General features: G+C 43.3%; 2 protein-coding genes across 2 annotated transcripts in view; both read right to left on the bottom strand.

The window, feature by feature from the left end:
• Positions 1–11894, bottom strand: part of si:ch211-51a6.2 (neurotrypsin) — a 51236-nt gene extending 39342 nt beyond the window's left edge. Inside the window, exons 1-4 of the mRNA XM_067972332.1 lie at positions 11694–11894; positions 8085–8124; positions 3324–3566; positions 570–708 (exon numbers count right to left, since the gene is read on the bottom strand). Of these exons, the coding sequence (XP_067828433.1) occupies positions 570–708; positions 3324–3566; positions 8085–8124; positions 11694–11894 (623 nt within the window). The remainder of the gene's footprint in view (positions 1–569; positions 709–3323; positions 3567–8084; positions 8125–11693) is intronic.
• A 1662-nt stretch (positions 11895–13556) lies between these two features.
• chchd1 (coiled-coil-helix-coiled-coil-helix domain containing 1) lies at positions 13557–17105 on the bottom strand. Its single transcript, XM_067972351.1, has 3 exons — positions 16921–17105; positions 15885–16003; positions 13557–14717 (listed from the first exon to the last, which is right to left on the bottom strand). Exons 1-3 carry the CDS (start codon positions 17057–17059, stop codon positions 14604–14606), a joined length of 372 nt encoding a protein of 123 aa, XP_067828452.1. The 5' UTR covers positions 17060–17105; the 3' UTR covers positions 13557–14603.
• Between the last annotated feature and the right edge of the window lie 4801 nt (positions 17106–21906).

The raw sequence follows: 21906 nt of genomic DNA, 5'->3' as shown, positions 1-21906 counted from the left end.
TGGTCTTGGTTTTTAATACCAAGACCATAATATTCCTCCCCCTCTGAGGTCTCCTCGCGCTACGTAACATCTCTGGCCCAGAAGGCTAGCAGGTCACCTGCTCCCAGGCCTCTGTTACACTGGTTCAGTAACTGGCTGTAAGCAGGTGCGTCAAAATATCCTGAAGTCACTCTCCCTCCTTGGCTTTCAGTCAGAGCATGGCTGAGGTTGATAGCCCACCATACGGGAATGGCGGGTGCGAACTTGCACCCTGCCACTCTGGCTAATGCAGTAGAGCATCAAACGGCCGTGCCACTGTACTGTCCAACTTCATTAAGTTTCTTCATTTAAAAAACACAGGTATGAGAAAGGAACAATGTGACGAATCCAAGAAAATCTTAACCAACCGTCAACAAATGGTTCAAAACTGGTGCAAGCAATTCCTGCTGTAGGAGAATAAGAATACATTTTGTATAAAATGATTAAACATATCACAGTATACATTGCTCAGGAGGTTTAATATAATCTTGACAACGACTGCAATTACTACGTTCAGAATATTTGCTGGATGTATTGTCCAACATTTATACCTCAAGCTCAGCTGACGGCAGACCACACTGGCATCTCTATCATCCCAATTCTTGTCACAGACAGTGCCCCACTGTCCGTTGTAAAATAACTCCACCCTTCCCTCATGTTGGCTGGCTCCTCCGCTCAATCGGATGGCACCTTAGAAATCCAAGGAAACTATGAACAGAATTTTGACCTTTGAAAAGCAACAAATTCTTAATCAAGATAAATTGGTGCATATTACATACATCAAAAATACTTTAACCCGTTATTAGAAGCATTGGAAACACACAAGCAACCGCTAAGATTCTCCTCAGGCATCTTAACCCACCACTGCTTCATAACATGCTGATTGTGTCCTCACATTACTTATCCAACTGGTGTCCCCATAATCCTGCACTTCTAGACCCAGAATCATATAGCAGTTTTCCTCATGCCAGCCAAAAAAGTGCCCTATAACGCTGCCAGCACCAAAGCACCTCCACTGCCAGCACCAACGCACCTCCCCTGCCAGCACCAACGCACCTCCCCTGCCAGCACCAACGCACCTCCCCTGCCAGCACCAACGCACCTCCCCTGCCAGCACCAACGCACCTCCCCTGCCAGCACCAACGCACCTCCACTTCAATGACTTCTTAGAAGTGACCTCCCATCACTGTTGCATTGTTGCTGCTGCCACAACATAACTGCAGCCAATGCAGTGCTCACTGTTTCCGAACGTTAGGCTGATGTGCATATGCTGGAACACATGCAAGGAGCACAATTTAATGGCCTCCTGCACAGTCATTCATTTGCCTAGCAGTTCTTTTCAAACAGAAGAAAATATACTAGATGTACAGGAGGCTGGTAAATCAAACATTGTGTATGTGTTTGAGTATACATTTGTGGACCTCTCATCAACATATCACATAGAATTAGCAGCACATAAACAGGCCATTTGGCCTAACTGGTTTATGCTCCACACGAGCCTCCTCCCACCCTATCAGCATACACTTTTCTCCCTCATGTACTTATCTAGCCTTCCCTTAAACACATAATTTAAATAGCAAAATCATTCAAATTGTAGGAACTTATTACTTTTTTACCCTTCTGTGGTTGCCTGGTACTATGTAACATCTCTGTTTGAGGGGACAGGGCTAACCTACTCCCAGGGCTTTGCCAATCCTACTCTACAACAGGCCATAAGGAGGCATATCAGAAGGTACTGACACAATTCACCTTTCCCCTCCGTGGGAAATTATCTGGCTCCTGCTTGGTTTTTCCCAACAATTATAACTCAATACCGACTGTACACGGCACTATACAAAGGAGGCTGCCGCTGTACCAGCACGGCCATTATAATAAAGGTATCACACAAAGGTCCATCTACCTTAACTATCATTCTGAGACCTGCTAAGCAACTGTCACATTAGGCGATATCTACTTTGGCACTTTCAGTTAGTAGAGCTAATTAGAAACAGAAGAATGGTAGAAATTCATTACTTTAATAAAATCATAAGAATACACATAGATCAGTAACAGGCTCGTGTGAATTATATCATCATTCTGTGCAGCCAATCAGGAAGGTCAAATCCAACTTGAAAACTCTATTCATCCACAAATCTCACTCGCTTCTCAACTCCTGTTCTGCTTTCTTGAAAGATTTGTTGATATTCATTGAATCCACTCGGGTTGAGAGAGGATGATTTGAAACAAGGGACCTAGGAACCCTTATGGCTCGGCTTGTTATGAAATCGAGCAGTTGATCTGTAGAGTTTAGGAAGGTGCTAGGTTTGATCCCTGTTCTGTACAGAGGCAGTTGGTTGGCAGCAAGGGGGGTTACAATTGCCTTCCCTTGGTTGGGGAGAGGTAAACTCCTGTTTGGTTTCCAGAAATCCCCTGCAAGGAATACATGGTCTAGGCTAACACTTGAAGAATGGCCACTGGGGCAGAGGGTGCTCAGCTCCCAAGGAACTGAACCCAGCAAGAAGTCAACAACTTCAATTTGGGGAGGAGTAAAAATTAATGGGGGGAAAATATTCAAAAACATAAACTTTAATATATGTTATATACTCTCATCAAATGTTCCTAGTCTTTCTCTCTCCAGGTCTCCCCTCTTTACAATTAATTTGTTTCTATAGTATATCTGCACGTTTAACCCTTTCACTCCTTAATTAAAAGAAACCGGAAGGAGCTGCTTTTTGATAATCTTATGTGTCTGTTGTGTCCTCCATCCCCAATTATTCATTGTTACCCCTTCCTTCCCCAGGGGAGGGGGCAGGATGGGCTGGATCATGAACTTGCCTACACTGCCTATTAACACTGGCCTGATTCGCACCCCTGTGAGATAGGACTGCGTCTTGCCAATTTTCCCTCTTCCTTTGAGGTGAAAAACGCTTCTATTGCACAGTAATCCGTCCATCACTTCATTACCAAAACTGGGAGAGTTAAAAACCAATTCATCCTGACAGATCCTTTTCTAGGATATTCAAGGTTTATTGGTTTTCCCTTGAATTTTACGTTCCTTCTTACCCTTCCCATACCATGCATCATTCCCTTGGCAGTGAAGGCGAGTAGGCCATACCTGTAAAACTGGCCTCTGTTACCTCCCTCGCCTGACAAGACTGGGAAGTCCCTATGTGGAGAATTGCCGGCACAAACCGGAGGCTTAGCTGTCCTTTAAATTTTATTTTCCTTTTTGCCTAGGTCGGTATTGTGCAGTTCAACAGAAATTGTGCAACGCTTCCAATTGTTTCAATGGTCGTGATGAGTAAAAAGGAAACAGAGTTGTTTACCATGATTGCAGTCACATTCTGCCCAGCTTATTGACCCCGTTTTCTTTCTGTAGAAGCACCATGGAATTGTTTCACCATCAGGATTGCGGCAGAAATTATGGTCACCAAGACCCTTATTGGGATACTGCTGGACATAGTCTGGGAATTCTGTCCACTTCAGACACTCTTCTCCGGTCACAGTGGATGTCACTGATCCAGTATAGTAACCCAGTTTTGTGACACTGCCTAAGCACCAGCTAACAACTGTGGAAACAAAAGAAGAAACAAGAAATCAGCCTTCGTTCTTCACCTGTTTTACAATTTGTTTTCTCCCCCAGGCTGTTAAAGAACGCAGGGAAGTAATTTGCTCCCAGGAACCTGCCAATGTCACTTGTGGTCCAACCCCTAGGAGACGTTTGAGAAAGGATTACTTTCTAATTCCTTGTGGGAATTGTCTAAACCCTGCTCGGCACTGTTCTCTCATTGAACAAAGTGTCTATTGACACCACTGTGTCAGCCAATGAGTTGGAGGTGGGGCGGGACTTACAGCAGGACTCACAGCAAACAGTCTATTTTACAACAAAGTCTTATGCAGCCCTCATTGTATGAGAAGGACTGAGAACTCAAAATATAGGGAATCACTAACACTAGCCTTCCTTTTACCATTCCTTGGCTCAGCATGTTAGACCAGCAGCATCATTGGCCAACATGCCACTTAGGAAAACACAGTATAGAAAAAAATCTGATTTCTCACAATGCATGCAGTTTTTAAAAGTTATGACCACCATGAGATCATTATCTTTCAAAACTGAACTACGTGGGATTCAAAAGGATCAGTTTATACAGCAGATGCTCAATGCAGATATGAACCTTGCAGAGTAGATTAAATTACTACATTAGAACAATATAGAAACACATCAGGCACGGTATAAAATATTTTAAAATAAAGAATTTGCATTTACATTGCTTTATCACATCCTCAGGCGGTCCCAAAGTTCTTTACAGCCAAAAGATTACTTTTTGAAGTGCAATCACTGTTACGTAGATGAGCACAGCTGCCAATTTGTGCACAGCAAAGTAATGCACATAGCAAATGAATGAATGACCAGATAATCTATTTTTGGTGGTGTTGGTTGAGGGAGAAATGTTGGCCAGGACACTGGGAGAACACCCTGCTCTTCTTCAAATAGTACCGTGGGATCTTCTTTGTCCACCTGAACAGGCAGACCGGGTCTCAGTTTAACATCTCATCCGATTGACGGCACCTCCGACAGTGCAGCACTCCCTCAAGTACTGTACTGGAGTGTCAGCCTAGATTATGTGCTCAAATTTACAGTGGGGCTTGAACCCACAACCTTTTGATCAATTTAGTCAAACTGCAGTACAGAAAAAATGATCCATTTAGACTCTTATGAACTGAATTAATTTTTGTCTGATAATGCTCCTATGAAGTGATTTGGGATGTTTTACTATGTTAAAGGTGCTACATAAATGAAAGTTGTTGTTGAATCTTCCTCTAAAAAAAGTAAAAAAAATAGTGCTTATATAACCTTTAATTAAACGAGACAGATTTTCCTCTTTAATGCTCGGGCATAAAGCTTTACAAGAGTGAATAGGAAAATTGGGTGTGAAGGATTACACACTCGTAACGCAGTCTGCGTGCAGTCATCTATTAATTTAAAGGACAATAAGGCCTCATCATTGATCTCCAGGTTCACAATGACTCTGTATCATAGACATCGTTCAGCTCCCAGGTCTAACACCAGCGCACAGCAAAGACACACAGCTTAAGCAACACCGTGGATTCCTGCTTCAGTCACATGAACCAGCGTTTATATAGTGGGAATCTAGAAACTTCATCCAGGGTAATGGTGATCGGGTATTGGTCAGGTCTCCCAAGCCCTGTCATTGGGTTCTCCAACCCGTGTCAGAGATTCTAACACTAAGTGATCAGAATCACCTCATTATACAGTAGAGGTATGTCTCCAACAAACTAATTCAACCAACACATCATCCTCTTCACAGAGAAGGAAATATGTACATCAGATTGGAGAGTAAAAACTATGTTTTTAAACTAGTTCAAACTTAATTGGGCACATTTAATGCAAAAGTAATTTTTATTTTGTGCACCAACCTCCTGAGCCCCAAGAGATGCTATTTGTGGTCTACTGACCTGATCAGGACAAAACTCTCTAAAACCTTCCAATGTCATCATCAATTGATGTAAGGAATCTTACAACACCAGGTTATAGTCCAACAATTTTATTTTAAAATCGCAAGCTTTCGGAGATTATCCAGGTGTTGTAAGATTCCTTACATTTGTCCACCCCAGTCCATCATCGGCATCTCCACATCATCATCAATTGATGACAACTGTAACTATTGGTCATATTTTGCCTTTAAACAGCCTTTGGTGCCAATATGATTAGACTAACAGTATTGAGTTTATGGAGAATCAATTCAAATACTTAGCACCAGCCCATCAAGTCATTCTATTGTCTTCTACAATATACAATCCTGCATTGGGAATATGCTGCAGGTTTCTTATAGCCTGATGCCCCCAGAGGAGAGTATAAAATTACCTTTAGTAGATGTATCTGTTCCAGACAGCTTCACAGATAGTCCTGTTTAGTCTGTGAGTAGTCTTTGGCGCTGGCTCTTAGGCTAAAATATGATTGCTTCCTAATGCTCGCATATATTACAGAGTTTTGTTTATTTTATTCTTGTTATTTAAAATGACTTCTTCAGCACTGTGTCTAAGTAGGGAATATGTTGCATGGGCTGTAAACTGGTTATGGGAGGGCAGGAGTAATGGTAGCCCTTTTTTAGTCATGTAGGATATGAAACTGGGGCCTGCGTAGTGTTTGGTGATTCATGAGGTACATAATGTAGCTCCTATCTCCATAATAAAACCTTCATTACTAATACTTCTTGGGCTGGGAGAGTTTAATTATCTGGTGACATTACTGGGCTAGAACTGGCACTGTCATTGTTTCAAGCTAAACTCTAGGGTCAGTTATTCCTCATTTGATTAGATAATGTCATGGTATGCAGATACTCCAATAAATCAGTAAGTCAAAAATCTCCTACAAAAGGCAGGATACTACCCCTCAGATAGCTGGTTTGCATGATCAAATGGCAGGCCTACTTAGTAGGAGCATGATTCAGCTTCATAAATGCCCCGCAGAGCAATCTTGAGGGTTTTCCATAAATGGAGACCTCCTCTAGCAGACTTAGTTGTATCAGGAGAAAACAGATAACTGTTAGTTTTTTGGTTTTGACCTCAAGAATTATTTTGTTCCCAGTAAATCAGCATTTACTGCCCATCCAATCTTGCCCCGAGGGCATTAAGAGTTAACCACATGGTGGGGGACTGGAGTCACGTGTAAACCAGACTGGGCGGATGTGGCAGGTTCCCCCTGTGAAGGCTGGGTTTTTACAACACTCCAGAAGCTTCCATCAGCCCACAAATCACCAGATTTATTGAATTCAATATCACAACCTGCCATGGTGGGATTTGGAATCACAACTTGTACATTGCTAACACCGCACGATAACCTCTAGGCTACCAGAATCTTAGCATGAGCACCTTCCCCATCAATTCACAGAGTTGGGAGCCAAGAATAAATTGGACACACTGACTCCAGAAACCATGGTGCTTTCCATCTCTCAGCCCTCCAGGAGACGTATCTCTTTCTCCTAATACATGACAGGCGTCTTGCCCCCAGAAAATGGGAGATCTCCAATATCCAGCCATCTGGTTTGAGGCTGGTGCTCTGGTCATTGTACAGGTCCGACTGGAATCTCGATTGAGTACTTTAGACACCCGACTTGCCAAGTTGACCATGACGGACAACCTGGAGCAGCATCCTAATTTTGCAATGGTACAGTTCAAAACCGTGGCTCTCTCCTTGGATGTCCAGGTAGATTTGAGCCTGGGGAAACATCCTTCCCTACTCGTTTTTTTTTCTCAAACTGCATACCTACTGGATGGGAGAGGCTGTGAACTTTGGAAATGCGGAAAATACGTGGTGGCCCAGCTCCCCCCCTCCAGACATAAAGCTCCTCTCTCGCAGTTACAAATACCGCCTTTCACTTCTGTTGGGCCTCTTTGTTGCAATGCACGACATTCAAAAGTGTATTTTTACAGCCTTTGACAGGCTCGAAAGGTCCAGCATGTGTGACTATTTCCTGAAGTGCAAATCCCCCCCTCGGTGCGGCAGATGTTGGGAATGTGGCGATCTGGAGAGGGGGGGGGGTGTAAGGGGCTATTTGTGTAACAACGCGACTAGCTGTGAAATCTCACCCAGAATGATATTATTATAACCTATTAGAACCGTTTCGACATTTGAGACGTTTGATCTTCCACTTGGAGACATTTGCTCCCAGCCAGCAAACGCCCTCGCACCAACCCAGTCTTACTCGTTGTTCTTTGGAAACTGCGAGTAATGTAGGAACATGTTGAATTGCATAAAAAAAAACATTTATCATTCCAACCAGTTTTATTGGAATGACAGGAGGGTTTGTCATTTTCAATCTGTACACTGAACTAGACATTCATCTAACTTTACTTTGCAAATTATGTTTTCAATGATAAATTATTTGTATAACAAAATAAAAAAAAACAAACCCACACGTGGATAAAATATGCTTTTTATGACTTCTCTATTTCCAAGTGAAGCGCCTTGAGATCGGAGGCGATGCGATACAAATGCATGTCTTTTTATCTATGGAAAGAATCTCTTAGCATTAGATAACGTTTAACCTGTTTAAAATTGTTACCTGAAAGATGATTGTCTTTCGTTTGAGAAGTTTGTGCAATCTGAAGATAAAGAAAACATAATAAAAATATGGTTTAAACCAGTACATGTGTCTGTGCTATCTCTCTGCAGACTCGTGGGCTGATGTGCGTTATTCAGCACCGTTTAAAACTTGCAGCATCTCTGCTCCAGACTATTATTTAACATCAGAATCAATTCAAACCAGGCTAAAGAAACCGGGGGATTCGGGCGAGAAACGGTTAGCAGGCAATCAGCGAGGATGCAAATAGAATGCAATTTGCTCTTCTGTTTCGATCATAATTTAAAATAAAAAGAGAGGGAGAAATAAAAGCGTGCGAACTAATTTCTAAAGTAATGAATTGAGCTCCAACATTACCTCGGCTCCCACGGTACATAAATAAAGCACTGTCGAGATAACAGAAGCCAATACCATCCTGAAGTTACATTGTAGTCCAGATCCCAGAGCTGCGGCGACCCAGTAACATCTGCCTTGAAATCAGAATGAACCGATCTCCAGAACAGCCTCCTCCTGGATCTCCTGATTTCCCTGCGAATTTCCGCACCCAGGGTAAAAAGCAGCGACCGTCCCGGCGCAACAGGCGAGTGGTTAAAAAGATCAGTCTCCAGAAAATGACTCTGCACAGCCGGACCTGCAGCGTGTGTGTGTGGGAGCTCAGTGAATGGGTGGGTCTCGACCGAGTACAAAGAGACTGCAGATAATCTCAGCCCTTCGGCACATTTCGTTTCTCCCCTTTCGGAACGATTGGATTGGCAAAAACGTCCTCATTGCATCACCTTAATAATAGCCCGTCCCAGGATGCTGGCCAAGGCTCAGCCGTGATGGCAATTGCCCTTTGAACAGAGGGTCGGATCGAACTGGATGTCATGGGGAGCTGCGCCTTTACAACAAAATAAACTTTCCTACACCAAACATTACATTTAAACCGTTTGTGAGCACACACGAAAAAAAAAAGGAACTGTACCAGGGGAGCAAAGGTCGACGCGAGGTATAAAGAAATCAACAAATTTCAAACTTCTCTCCACTTTCTGCACTTCAGAACTTGCCAGTGTAACATCAGGGGAGTTGGGTTCGGTGTTAGGTGCAATGGAAATAAAAGGTGGAATTAGGATTGAGCCTTTAATCCAAACTATGTGGCCATTAAAAATAATGAAATAAAATTAGGAGTACTACAAGGGTTCAGCTGGACACAGGACATCCGTCCAGTTGATGACAAACAGGGCAAAGCTGGACCCAAGTAGATGTAGTTTTCCCCTCCCTTCTATGTATTCTCACTAAACATCCTGTTTCGTTTCCTTGTTAATTACATCCACTAATTTCGTTACCACAGGAAACTAGATGGGATAAAGACGAGTGGTCCTGAACAATTCCCCATCATATATAGCTTCGTTTATGTATTTTATATAAAATATTCCTATCCACTTATCCCTGCTTATATCAAATATAAATCAAGATTCATTTGAGAATTTCACCCAATAGATTGAAAATATTGTTTCTTCAGTAAATAAGAACGTGCATATTTATAAAGCACCTTTCACAACCTTAAGGCGTCTAAAAGCACTTTACAGCCAATGAAGCACTTTTGAATTATAGTCACTGTTGTAAGGTAGGGAAATGCAACAGCCAATTTGTACACAGCACGATTCCACAAACAGCAATGAGATAAATGACCAGATGATCTGTTTTAGTGATGTTGGTTGAGGGACAAATATAGGCCAGGACATCGGGAGAACTCCCCTGCTCTTCAAATAGTGCCGCCTTTTACGTCCACCTGAGGACGGATGGGGCGGTAGTTTAACGTCTCATCCAAAAGACAGCATCTCTGACAGAGGTGTGGGACTTAAACCCACAACCTTCTGACTCAAGAGGTGAGCGTGCTGCCCACTGAGCCACCACTGACATAGCAAAACTTTAAGTGAGTTGGAAAATTAAGTAAATAATTGAGACATTTCTAAAATGTTGTAATGAACTTTTAAGAATGCAATAGCTGGGAACTCTTCAAGTCACACACCATCCAGACATGGACATATATCACCGTTCCTTCATTGTCGCTGGGTCAAAATCCTGGAATTCCCTACCCAACAGCATTGTGGGAGTATCTTCTCCACACGGACTGCAGCAGTTCAAGAAGGCAGCTCACCACTACCTTCTCAAAGGCAACTAGAGATGGGCAATAAATGCCAGTCTTGCCAGCAACACCCACATCCTGAGAATTAATTCAAAAAAGGAACATCTACATAATGCCATGATAAGCTGATACCACCTATTTTTTTCCAGTTGGTCTGGTATCTAGTCATTCTCTCTCTATCGGGACATACTCCATTTATGCAAGCCCATAGAACGTCAGCATTGCTTGCAAGAACCATGGCTTAAGGGCCCTCAAATGTCTATGGAGTACTGCTGGGGTTCTAACTGCTTAAAACCATAAAGTTTACCAGCACAGACCAGCAGTGAATTTCCTGCTTAGAAATAGATTGGGCGACTGGTCCAGATATCCACCCAAGAATTCTTAAGGAAATGAGACAGGTGTTACGCGAGCACCTTACCCATATCCTTCATAGCTCGCTGGAGTCAGAGACTATTCCCCTCGACTGGAAGGATTCTAACATAGTTTCAATTTTTTTTAATAAAAAGGGTGATATGGCAGAACTGGGTAACTATAGGCCAATGAGCTTGACTTCAATAATAGGCCAGATTCTCAAAGGAATCATTAGGGATGCCCGATATGATCATTTAGATAGAGGAGGTCTTATCAGTGACACCCAACACAGCTTCTGGAAAAGGCCTTGCGATATGAATTTCATTGAATAAGTCACCAGATTAGTGGATAAGGGTAAGCCGGTAGACATTATCTACCTGGACTTTCAGAAAGCTTTTGATAGTGTACCGCACAAGAGGCTTCTGTATAAGATAGAATCTTGTGGAATTAGTGGTAATCTGCTGCAGTGGATTGAAAATTGGCTAAATACCTGTAGGCAGAAATTTGTTGTCAATGGACTTGGATCTGCGTGAAGACTGTTTGCCAATGGTGTCCCAGGGGGACATTTGCTATTTACAATTTTCATTAATGATTTTGATGTAGGAGTTGAGGGAATGATCCACAAGTTTGCGGGCAATACCAAGATACGTGAGAGAGTTAGGACTGTACAGGATGCTCAACTAATGCAAGCAGATCTTGATGGGTTGGCAGGATGGGCGTCTGTTTGGCAAACGATGTTTAACTTTGAAAAGTAAAGTGTTATGCAAGTGGGCAGATCAAATGCTGAATATACTTACTCCCTACAGCTTTTATAAAGTCCATGTACACTATATCCACTGCATTTACCCTGTTTATCACCCTGTTACCTCCTCAAAACATTCTATGAGGTTTGTCAAGCACCATTGTCCCTTTGGAAATCTATGCTGGCTGCTTTTAATTATTTTCTTTGTGGGTAATTTCACCCTTAAAGACAATTTTTTTCCTACCAGATAATCCAGTTGACCTGTAATTACCTGCATTAGCTGTTTCCCCTTTTAAAAATGGATACTACATTCACCACTCCAGTACTAAATCACATATCCCATACTCAATAGGACAATTACTTCCCTTACCTCCCTCAGTATCCTAGGACGTATGCCATTGGGCACTTGTACTTTGTCTTCCTTTACCCTAACTAGTTTATCTAAAATCTTTCTTTTATCCACCATTAAATCACTCTTTTTGCTTTCAGCAACTTCAGGATTCACTTCCTCTCTGACATTCTTCTCTTTAGTAAAGACCAATGTGAAGTACTTATTAAATAGCACCACCATTTTTTGATCATCTACAAATTGACTAATCTCTCCTCTCAGGGGTCCCACCTCACTTTTAATAATTCTTTTTACTAATATACTTGTAAAATACTTCAAAAAAATCTCAAACTCCCTTTTAGCATTCCTTGTCTGACTCTTAATCTCTTATTTTCCCTTTTAGCTTTTTTGTTATTCTTATAGAATTCACTGGCACTCTTCAATTTTAATTTGATTCTAACCTCTAATTATCCATGTTATCCGTCAACTACAAGTAGTTTCCTTTTTTTTTCAAAACGGAATGTACCTTTGAAATCTTTTAAAAACATCCCACTGTTGCTCTAGTCCTGTGTGCCACTTTCTTCTTCCACTTCACCTCACCTTTCTAAAATGGGCCCTAATCCAATCTGCCAATCTAGACAGCAGACAAGGATGGGTTGCTAGGCTACTGGCAGGTACGAGGAACTCAAGTGGCATGATGGGCAGCACAATTCACCATAAAATGGGTGCTGCATTGCCGTCACCCCCTTGAAAGGGTGAATACACACCATGCTGCATTGAACATTGCTTCCACCAGTTGGAGGTGCAGAGGCTCAGCATCGCTTGCCTCTTTGCAACCCAATAAAGGAAGGCACCAACCCAAGATATATGAGCATCTATTTGCATGCTTGGGCTCTGGATGATATCTTCCATCAGTTGTTGCCCCAAGTTTCAGTTTCATAATCAGCGACATCAATCTCGAGTGTTGGAAGGCTGTTCAATGCCACAGGTAGGGCTTACTCATCACCAATCACTTTAAGCCAGGTCCTCATGTAAGACGCTCTAATGAAGAGATCCGCCCACTGTAAATCCCTCTCCAGAGCGTTGAGTAGCAAGTCAGTCAGTGTGGGCTGGTGTATACCTGACCTCTAACTGTAACCATTTTTGCCACAAATCCACTTGTTGAGTATCAGTACTTGGAAGTTTTTGTGGATGCCAATTTTAGCAGAATTAAGTTGGTCAAACTGTGCTGAGAAGGAGCAAAAGGTTATCTGTTCTTTCTTATCTCTTCAATGAGAGCAGAGGTACTGATGCAAATCAACAACCTGGTCCTCAGCAGAAAGAAACCTTTCCATTGCATTCTGAGCAACTTGGAACCACAACAGAGAATTGTTTGGCCACATTAAATGCATTGGGACTTTGTCATTGAAGAGAAAGACCAAAGCACCTTTCACTTCTACTGAGTGTGGTCCCAAAGAACTGTCCATGTTAACATTGGCATCAACCAACCCCCTCAGTTACAAACAGAACTCAACAATTTGAAAAACCATGTATTTTCCAATCGATACCTCTCGCGATCTTTTCCTGAGTTACCGCAGCTGGTTAGCCGACTTTTCAAGTTGGCGAGTGGAGACACCAAGTCCAACAACTCACCATCCTCCACTTTTGTGACCAGCTACTTAAATCAGATTTAGATACTGAACACACAAGATCTCATATGTACTAACGGGGAAGGTACTGGTAAAACAATCTTCCTCATTGATATTTTATAAATAAAGTCAAATGAGTTAAATGAATTGTTCAACAAGACAAAAATTAATCAAGATTCTATTGCATCAGTAAGAGACTGGTGCTACAATGCAGTGTTATAGCAAAAAATCCACAAAATATTTCCCTACTGTCCAACAAAATCAAGACCTAATGGTATATTAGCAAAGGCTGTAAGTACAGCATGTATTGGAGTTCATTTATTGGACCAAGTTAATTGGAGCAGAGTAGTACAAGATCGTTTCTCCTGTGATTACAGAGGGTTTGTTACAATTTTATATAACACTGTGACAATACTTAAAATAACACTTTAAGGGGGTTATTTCAATGTCAACTTCACTATTGCCTTCACTTTCAGCAGTTAACTACACATGACTATTTGTAAACCACTGAAAATATAATATGCAACTTCCAAAGCTTGTTCTTTCATCTGCAAACTGATAGATTATTCTTATAGACTGTACCAAAAATTAAGATTCACTTTTACTTGAAAGGTGAGTGATTTTACTTTGATAGATGAAGTTGTTCAGAAACACAGCTGTATGACACATTGAAGATAATGTACTATGGAAAGGTGCAACTTGGGTTGGGGCTTGAATATCCCACGATGAGACTCCTGATCTCAGACTTTCCCACCATTGGGGAGGAGGTGGACAATGGTCAGAAAGCAGGCGCTGCTCCCCAGGGAAGGAGGCAGCACCAGTCCAGACTGCTCTAATGCACCTCCTCACAGCTGGTTACAGACAGACACTGAGAAGAGACTTGGGAGATCATCTTCATGGATGGGAATTAAATGTAGCGTAGTAGACCCAAGGAGTGAGAATAAAATTCAATACAACTCACAAAAGACACAGGCAAATGTGAAGATAAATTAAAAATGAAAATCATGTGCATTCAACGCAGCTACCAGCTTTGAAATAATTCAACATGTATTTCACAAAATAGAATAAATCACCATTATTTTCTATTCAATGAGACCCATCGTCTTGAATCTTTGTAGGCCGGATAGCGAACATTCAGCTGAAGATACTGTCTTGATTCTATCAGATCTTGGCTTTCTCTTTGTACTGTAGCTGATGAACAATATATTCATGCAATTCCCACAGCAGTTATATCCATCAGGTACAAGCCCCTCAGATTGACAGAATAGGCCAGAGAGCAGCCTTTCATATCCAAATAGTTCTTTCTCGTGCTTAGAACAGAATTCTATGTTTCGTGCTTTTTGTTAGGATATCTCTGGAGCAACTTCAGTGCTTGTCTGGGAGTCAAAGTGCCAGTTTGTTCCACACTGCCCAAACTTGCTTTTGCTTTCCGCTCAGCCTGCAAGACAGACATTTCCATTAGACACCAAGATGACTACATTGGGAGCTTTGATCTGCATAACAGACTGCCCGGGAAAAAGCTTAATCTTTTGCTTGTGCAAGGAATGATGCAGAAAGTACTTTATATAGTGAGTGTGGCCTTAGGAGCAGTACACTGCCATCAAGTCCAATACCACTGTAATCAACAATCACAAGGTGCCCTGCACAACCCAGTATCACATTGCTGCCATCACTCTTCAAAAACAAAGCCCAGAAAAGACAAGTCCACGTGAACACCACCCAAAATCTCCATAAAAATAAATCCAAGCATCTTTGTGAGCTGCATTCTAACCCGTAACCGAAACCGAATACCACAAGGCCGGACAAACTGCAAAATCATCGCACAGTAACTGCCATACTCCTCCAAAATGACATCCAAGAACCTCAATTTCTTTAAACAGTTCTTTATAAACTAAAATAGTAAAATTAGTTATCCCTTGTGTAAATAGACTACCAGACAGGTCTCAGTGAGATACCATATTTACATAATCCATGGACTTGACTGGATAGAACTTACTTTGGGCTTTGTTGCGTGTGAAGTGGTTAAGTGCATTCATTGTTTATATGTGATATCTCATTGGATCCTGTTGTGTATCTCTTGACATGTGCAAAAGGGAGAGAGTGCTCCTTGTTTTCAAATATATATATGTAGAAAGTGAACTGTGTAAAATATTATCCATGAATGTCATCATTCTCCACAAGAGTTACCCTCAGTTACTGTTAACTCTCTCTAAAGCCCAAGTTTATGTGAGACTTGAACATGCTCCCATATCTAGGGAAGGTGTTCCAACACATCTCAAAGTCCCACACAGGACATAAGAAAATGTTTGTCACCTGATAGTTGCTCCCCCTCTCACCACTGGTCCTCAATCTCTCTTTCATTTTTAGTGCTCCTCCCACATTTCTCTCATTCCTTTATAGCAACCACACCCCCCAAAAAAAATTAGACTTGGAGACAGCAGGAAACCTAGATCAACGATATTTCACTCTCACCCCACCCCTTTCGCTGGAGTATTCTTGTGAAAATGGCAATTATGGACAATTTTCTCTCAGCACATTTTGCCTTTCCACTAAATACAGCAACCATATCTATGGCCCCAGGTTAATATGTTTACTTTAATTTTACCTCTGCTTTGGCTGTGCATGCATAGAAAGCCTGGATCTCCTTGGCACAGGCTCTCTCACTGAACTCGTTTTGTTTCCAGCAGGCCATCATCACCGACATCTCCGTAATACAGGTTGCCTCTGTGAATTATTAGAACATCTTTTATTGGTGCAATTGATACCCAGAATAAATAAATAGGTGAGATTCTGCCTATTTTAAATGGTGAAATGTAGACGATGAGCTGACACCCCACAGTCCTGGACAGTCCCTGGCTTAAGGAGCGAAAATAAAACAAGATAAATCAGAAGGTAATCATGAGGCGATGTCAAGTTTGAATTTCAAAAGCTTGATTACAGACAGAATGGAAAACCGAGGGGGATAAGGAAGGAAAGAACTTCCATTTATAGAGACCTCAGGTCACCCCAAAGCGTTTTACAGCCAATGAAATACTGTTGTAACGTAGGCAACGTGGCAGCCAATTTGCACACAGCAAGGTCCCACAAAGAGCAATGAGATAAATGACCAGATAATTTGTTTTGAGGGATGTTGGTTGAGGGATAAACGTTGGCCCAGGACACCGAGAACTCCCGCAACGATAGTTGAGGTGAGCGGCTCACACATCCTGCTGACCTACTCAGGTGGACCAGCTCTCGCCCACCGCTGTGTCAGGTCTGATGAAGGTTAAAGAAATAAGTTGCATTTTATATTGCTGCTTTCACTACCTCAGGATGCCCAGGAGCACTTTCACAGCTAATTAAGTACTTTTTGAAGTGGAGTCACTGTTGTAATGTAAGAGCACAGCAAGATCCCACAAACAGCAAGGTGATAATGACCAGATAATCTGTTTTTTTTGTGATGTTTGGTTGAGGGATAAATGTTGGGCCAGGACACTGGGGGAGAATTCCCCTGCTCTTCTTCGAAACAGTGGCCATGGGATCTTTTAGGCCCACCTGAAGGGGGAAGGGGGGGGGCTGGATTTAGCGTCTCACCCGAAGGGCGTTACACACAGGGGACTGAGGGACCTGTCCAACCCCCGGGGCCTCTCTCTCTCTCTCACCTCCCCGCCGGATCCTCCTGTTCGCCACTCTATCGGCCAGCACCAGCGCTTTGTTGGGCTTCAGCACAGGCCTCCCGTGCTGCCTGCTCACCAGCCGCGCCACCCTGGCCTGGAGCCCGCCACCGCCGCTCGCCGCCATCGCCCGCTCGATCCGCGGCTGCACGACCCGCTACCGTAAAGGAGCGAGCCAGTGGACGCCGACCTCCTGCCGTAAAGCAGGAGCACGGCCGTAAATATCACCGTTGAAAAGACAAAGACATCAAAACCCAGTGCAGAGCATTTCTTGATGGTGTTTTGTTTTTTTGCATGGACTGGAAACAGGTTTTTAGTAGTTAGTGAGGACAAATGGAGCACAATTACACATCCCGCCCAAAGCCCTTCTCAATTGATGCAAAGGTTGCTTTACATTGGTAAAATACAAAGGTTGTCAAACACTAACTCTCTTTCTCCACCGATGCTGCCTCACTTGCTGAGCTTTTCCAGCATTTTCAGTTTTTATTTCAGATTTGCAGCATCTTGCTTTTGATTTTGTTTTACATTTTGTTGCCTCAATTCTTTAAACCTCGTGGTATTGAATGAACTGCCTCAGTGTGACAGTACAGCAGTTGCAATTTGTGTCTGCAAGTGAATAGTGTCTAATTGATGCACTGTGATGTAAGGAAACTTGTGTCATACTTAATTTGATTTTTCCATAAAATTATATAATTGCTAAAAATGGAGAAGTCCTGTTTTATCTGCAGAGAATAACTATTTGCGCCACTGGCTGCAGTGTAGAGTGACTGGATTGTGAGATTCAGTTTTGCACAGATTGGTAATTAGCTGTTCGAATTGGAGAAGTCATAAACATCTACAAGTGCCTCCCTCTCCCAAAGAAGCCATGACTGACAAAACCAGATTGTCTATCCAAACTAAGATCCTAAAGTAATTGTGTGATAACTTAAATTCTGATGGTCAGATCAGGGTTGGAGGAAGTATACTTGATTGAGGTGAACAAAATTATGAGTAAACAGGAAGTACCTGTTTCCCCTAGCGGAGAGTTCAAGAACTAGAGGACATAGATTTAAGCTGATTGGCGGAAGGATTAGAGGGGATATGAGGAAAAACTTTTTTACCTAGAGGGTGTTGGGTGTATGGAATTCACTGCCCAAATTGGTGGTAGAGGCAGGGACCCTCAGCTCTTTTAAAAAGCACCTGGACCTGCACCTAAAGTGCTGTAAGCTGCAGGGCTACGGACCGAGTGCTGGAAGGTGGGATTAGAATGGGCACCTGGTTGTTCTTTGAGCCGGCGCGAGCACGATGGGCCGAATGGCCCCCTTCTGTGCTGTATCTTTTCTATGGTTTCTATGATACATTCCCCATCTTGAGTCCACTGGTTGTGGAGAGGGATGCCAACTCTGGTTGGACCAATTCCTGAAAGTTCGATCACATGACATTCGGTGCTGTCTGCAAATGTTATTGCATTTACTTATTACACATTTCTGATACAAGTCCGACAGGGTCAGAAATTCTAAATAAAGCAGTTTAGTGCTGTGCATTCATTAGAACTGGGATTATACCAAGATAGTAACTGTCAAATAAATTACCATCCCAGCGCTAATGAATGCACAGCATTAAACCGTTTCATTTAGAATTATTGTAACACTTAACAGTTGTCAGCTTTCACGAGACCTAATCTACTTTAGCTGACCGTAGATATTTCTTAAATTCCAGTTTTTCAAACTTCAAAAAAAATTAAATTGCGGAACAGCGGACCACCAACCTCTTCAGCAATTCCCATCACAAGGGACAAGGAAACAACAAACATTGCAGTTTCTGATTTTAAATAAGCAATAAAGTGGAACTGCATAAGGCTGTAAATGCACCAATTAGCTCCTGCACATTGATAAACATTGTGGATGAGTGGAAGACTGGTGTAATATGAGGTGGTCGTCTGAGGTTGGCATTTGGACACATTGTTGGAGCAGAAAGGAGGAAGCTTTTCCCTTCGTTTGGTTGTGCTGTACCCGATTCAGTACACTCTTACATTGGCATCTACAGCATTGATTGCATGCTCTAACATAAGACCCCTGTGAAACTGATGACATTCAGGACCCACAGTTTTGAAAGCTGATCCGTGTCTCCTCCATCCACCTTATAAAAGTGTTGAGCTGATTTGACTGAGTGCATCTGTGTGTACAAATTGCATCGTGACACGATTATTCTCAGGCACGCTCTGACACTGACTTTACACAAAAGACATGCACAGTGACATCACACTCCAGTCCATGTATGTGCAGTCACAAACAGAAACACATTAACATGCTCAATCACCCTATCCAAAATGGACCCCAACAGGCCTACAATTAGAACAGCAGCAGGGCTGCAGGTAAGTCAGGGAGAGCAGCACAGGGAGATCAAAGATCTCCATTTGTGTATCTTACTCTCTCAGTGCCCCATCTGTAAATCCCTCTATGGCCTTGCCCCTTCCAAATCTCTGTAACCCACCTCCAGTCTTACAACGTCACCAAACTCAATGTTCATCAGACTCTGGACTCTTGTGCATCACTCACTCCCTTCATCCCACCACTGGTGGCTGTGCCTTCTGCCTCTGGCTGGGTTCCGCTATCTGGAATTCCCTCCCTAAATCTCTCTGCCTCTCCATCTCCTTCTCCTCCTTTAAGACACTTCATTAAACCCTGGCTGGGGAGTCTAGAACCAGGGGGTCACAGTCTCAGAATAAGGGGTATGCCATTTAGGACTGAGATGAGGAGAAATTTCTTCACTCACAGGGTGGTGAACCTTTGGAACTCTCTACACCAGAGGGCTGTGGCGGCTCAGTCTTTGAGTACATTCAAAACAGAGATCGATAGATTTCTAGATATTAAAGGCATCAAGGGATATGGGGGTAGTGCAGGAAAATGGTATTGAGGTAGAAGATCAGCCATGATCTTGTTGAATGGCGGAGCAGACTCAAGGGGCCGGATGGCCTACTCCTGCTCCTATTTCCTATGTTCTTATGGACTCCCGGCATTGGACCACTAGGCACCGGACATGACAAAGGCAAACCAAGCCTAGTCGACCCTGCAAAGTCCTCTTCACTAACATCTGGGGAGTTGTGCCAAAATTGGGAGAGCTGTCTCACAGACTAGTCATGCAACAGCCTGACATAGCCGTACTCACAGAATCATATCTTTCAGCCAGCGTCCCAGACTCTTCCATCACCATCCCTGGCTATGTCCTGTCCCAACGAGATGGAGGTACAATGGTATACAGTCAGGAGGGAGTCGCCCTGGGGTCCTCAACATTGACTCCGGACCCCATGAAATCTCATGGCATCAGGTCAAACATGGGCAAGGAAACCTCCTGCTGATTACCACTTACCGTCCTCCCTCAACTGATGAATCAGTCCTCCTCCATCTTGAGCACCACTTGGAGGAAGCACGGAGGGTAGCAAGGGCACAGAATGTACTCTGGGTGGGGACTTCAATGTCCATCACCAAGAGTGGCTCGGTAGCACCACTACTGACCGAGCTGGCCGAGTTCTGAAGACGTAGCTGCCAGACTGGACCTGCGGCAGGTGGTGAGTGAACCAACACAAGGGAAAAACCTACTTGGCCTCGTCCTCACCAATCTACCTGTCGCAGATGCATCTGTCCATGAAAGTATTGGTAGGAGTGACTACCGCACAGTCCTCGTGGAGATGAAGTCCCGTCTTTGCACTGAGGACACCATCCAACGTGTTGTGTGGCACTACCACTGTGCTAAATGGGATGGATTCAGAACAGATCTAGCAGTTCAAAACTGGGCATCCATGAGGCGCTGTGGGCCATCAGCAGCAGCAGAATTGTATTCCAGCACAATCTGTAACCTCATGGCCCGGCATATTCCTCACTCTACCATTACCAACAAGCCAGGGGATCAACCCTGGTTCAATGAGAATTGTAGAAGAGCAACCAGGAGCATCACCAGGCGTACCTAAAAATGAGGTGCCAACCTGGTGAAGCTACAACTCAGGACTACGTGCATGTTAAACAGCGGAAGCAACATGCTATAGACAGAGCAAAACAATTTCACAACCAACGGATCAGATCAAAGCTCTGCAGTCCTGCCACATCCAGTCGTGAATGGTGATGGACAATTAAACAACTAACGGGAGGAGGAGGCTCCGTGAACATCCCCATCCTCAATGATGGCAGAGTCCAGCACGTGAGTGCAAAAGACAAGGCTGAAGTGTTTGCAACCATCTTCAGCCAGAAGTGCCGAGTGGATGATCCATCTCGGCATCCTCCCGATATCCCCACCATCACGGAAGCCAGTCTTCAGCCAATTTGATTCATTCCACGTGATATAAAGAAATGGCTGAGTGCACTGGATACAGCAAAGGCTATGGGCCCCGACAACATCCCAGCTGCAGTGCTGAAGACTTGTGCTCCAGAACTAGCCGTGCCTCTAGCCAAGCTGTCCCAGTACAGCTACAACACTGGCATCTACCCTACAATGTGGAAAGTTGCACAGATTTGTTCTGTCCACAAAAAGCAGGACAAATCCAATCTGGCCCCATCAGTCTACTCTCAACCATCAGCAAAGTGATGGAAGGTGCCATCGACAGTGGTATCAAGCGGCACTTACTCACCAATAACCTGCTCACCGATGCTCAGTTTGGGTTCCACCAGGACCACTCGGCTCCAGACCTCATTACAGCCTTGGTCCAAACATGGACAAAAGAGCTGAATTCCAGAGGTGAGGTGAGAGTGACTGCCCTTGACATCAAGGCAGCATTTGACCGAGTGTGGCACCAAGGAGCCCTAGTAAAATTGAAGTCAATGGGAATCAGGGGGAAAACTCTCCAGTGGCTGGAGTCATACCTAGCACAAAAGAAGATGGTAGTGGTTGTTGGAGGCCAACCTGGCTCACCACCACCTTCTCAAGGGCAATTAGGGATGGGCAATAAATGCCAGCCATGCCAGCGATGCCCACATCCCATGAACGAATAAAAAATAAATAAAA

This window comes from Heptranchias perlo, chromosome 36 (genome assembly GCF_035084215.1).
Source record: "Heptranchias perlo isolate sHepPer1 chromosome 36, sHepPer1.hap1, whole genome shotgun sequence".
Lineage (NCBI taxonomy): Eukaryota > Metazoa > Chordata > Chondrichthyes > Hexanchiformes > Hexanchidae > Heptranchias > Heptranchias perlo.
This window is presented reverse-complemented; position numbering and strand designations above follow the sequence as displayed.

What these genes read in the sequence shown, in the direction of transcription:
- chchd1 (XM_067972351.1), bottom strand. Translation starts at nt 17,059, where the DNA reads ATGGCGGCGAGCGGCGGTGGCGGGCTCCAGGCCAGGGTGGCGCGGCTG. An exon ending in CAGGAGGATCCGGCGGGGAG is followed by an intron (nt 16,004 to 16,920) that starts GTGAGAGAGAGA and finishes AATAATTCACAG; the next exon opens with AGGCAACCTGTATTACGGAG. An exon ending in CATGCACAGCCAAAGCAGAG is followed by an intron (nt 14,718 to 15,884) that starts GTAAAATTAAAG and finishes TCTGTCTTGCAG; the next exon opens with GCTGAGCGGAAAGCAAAAGC.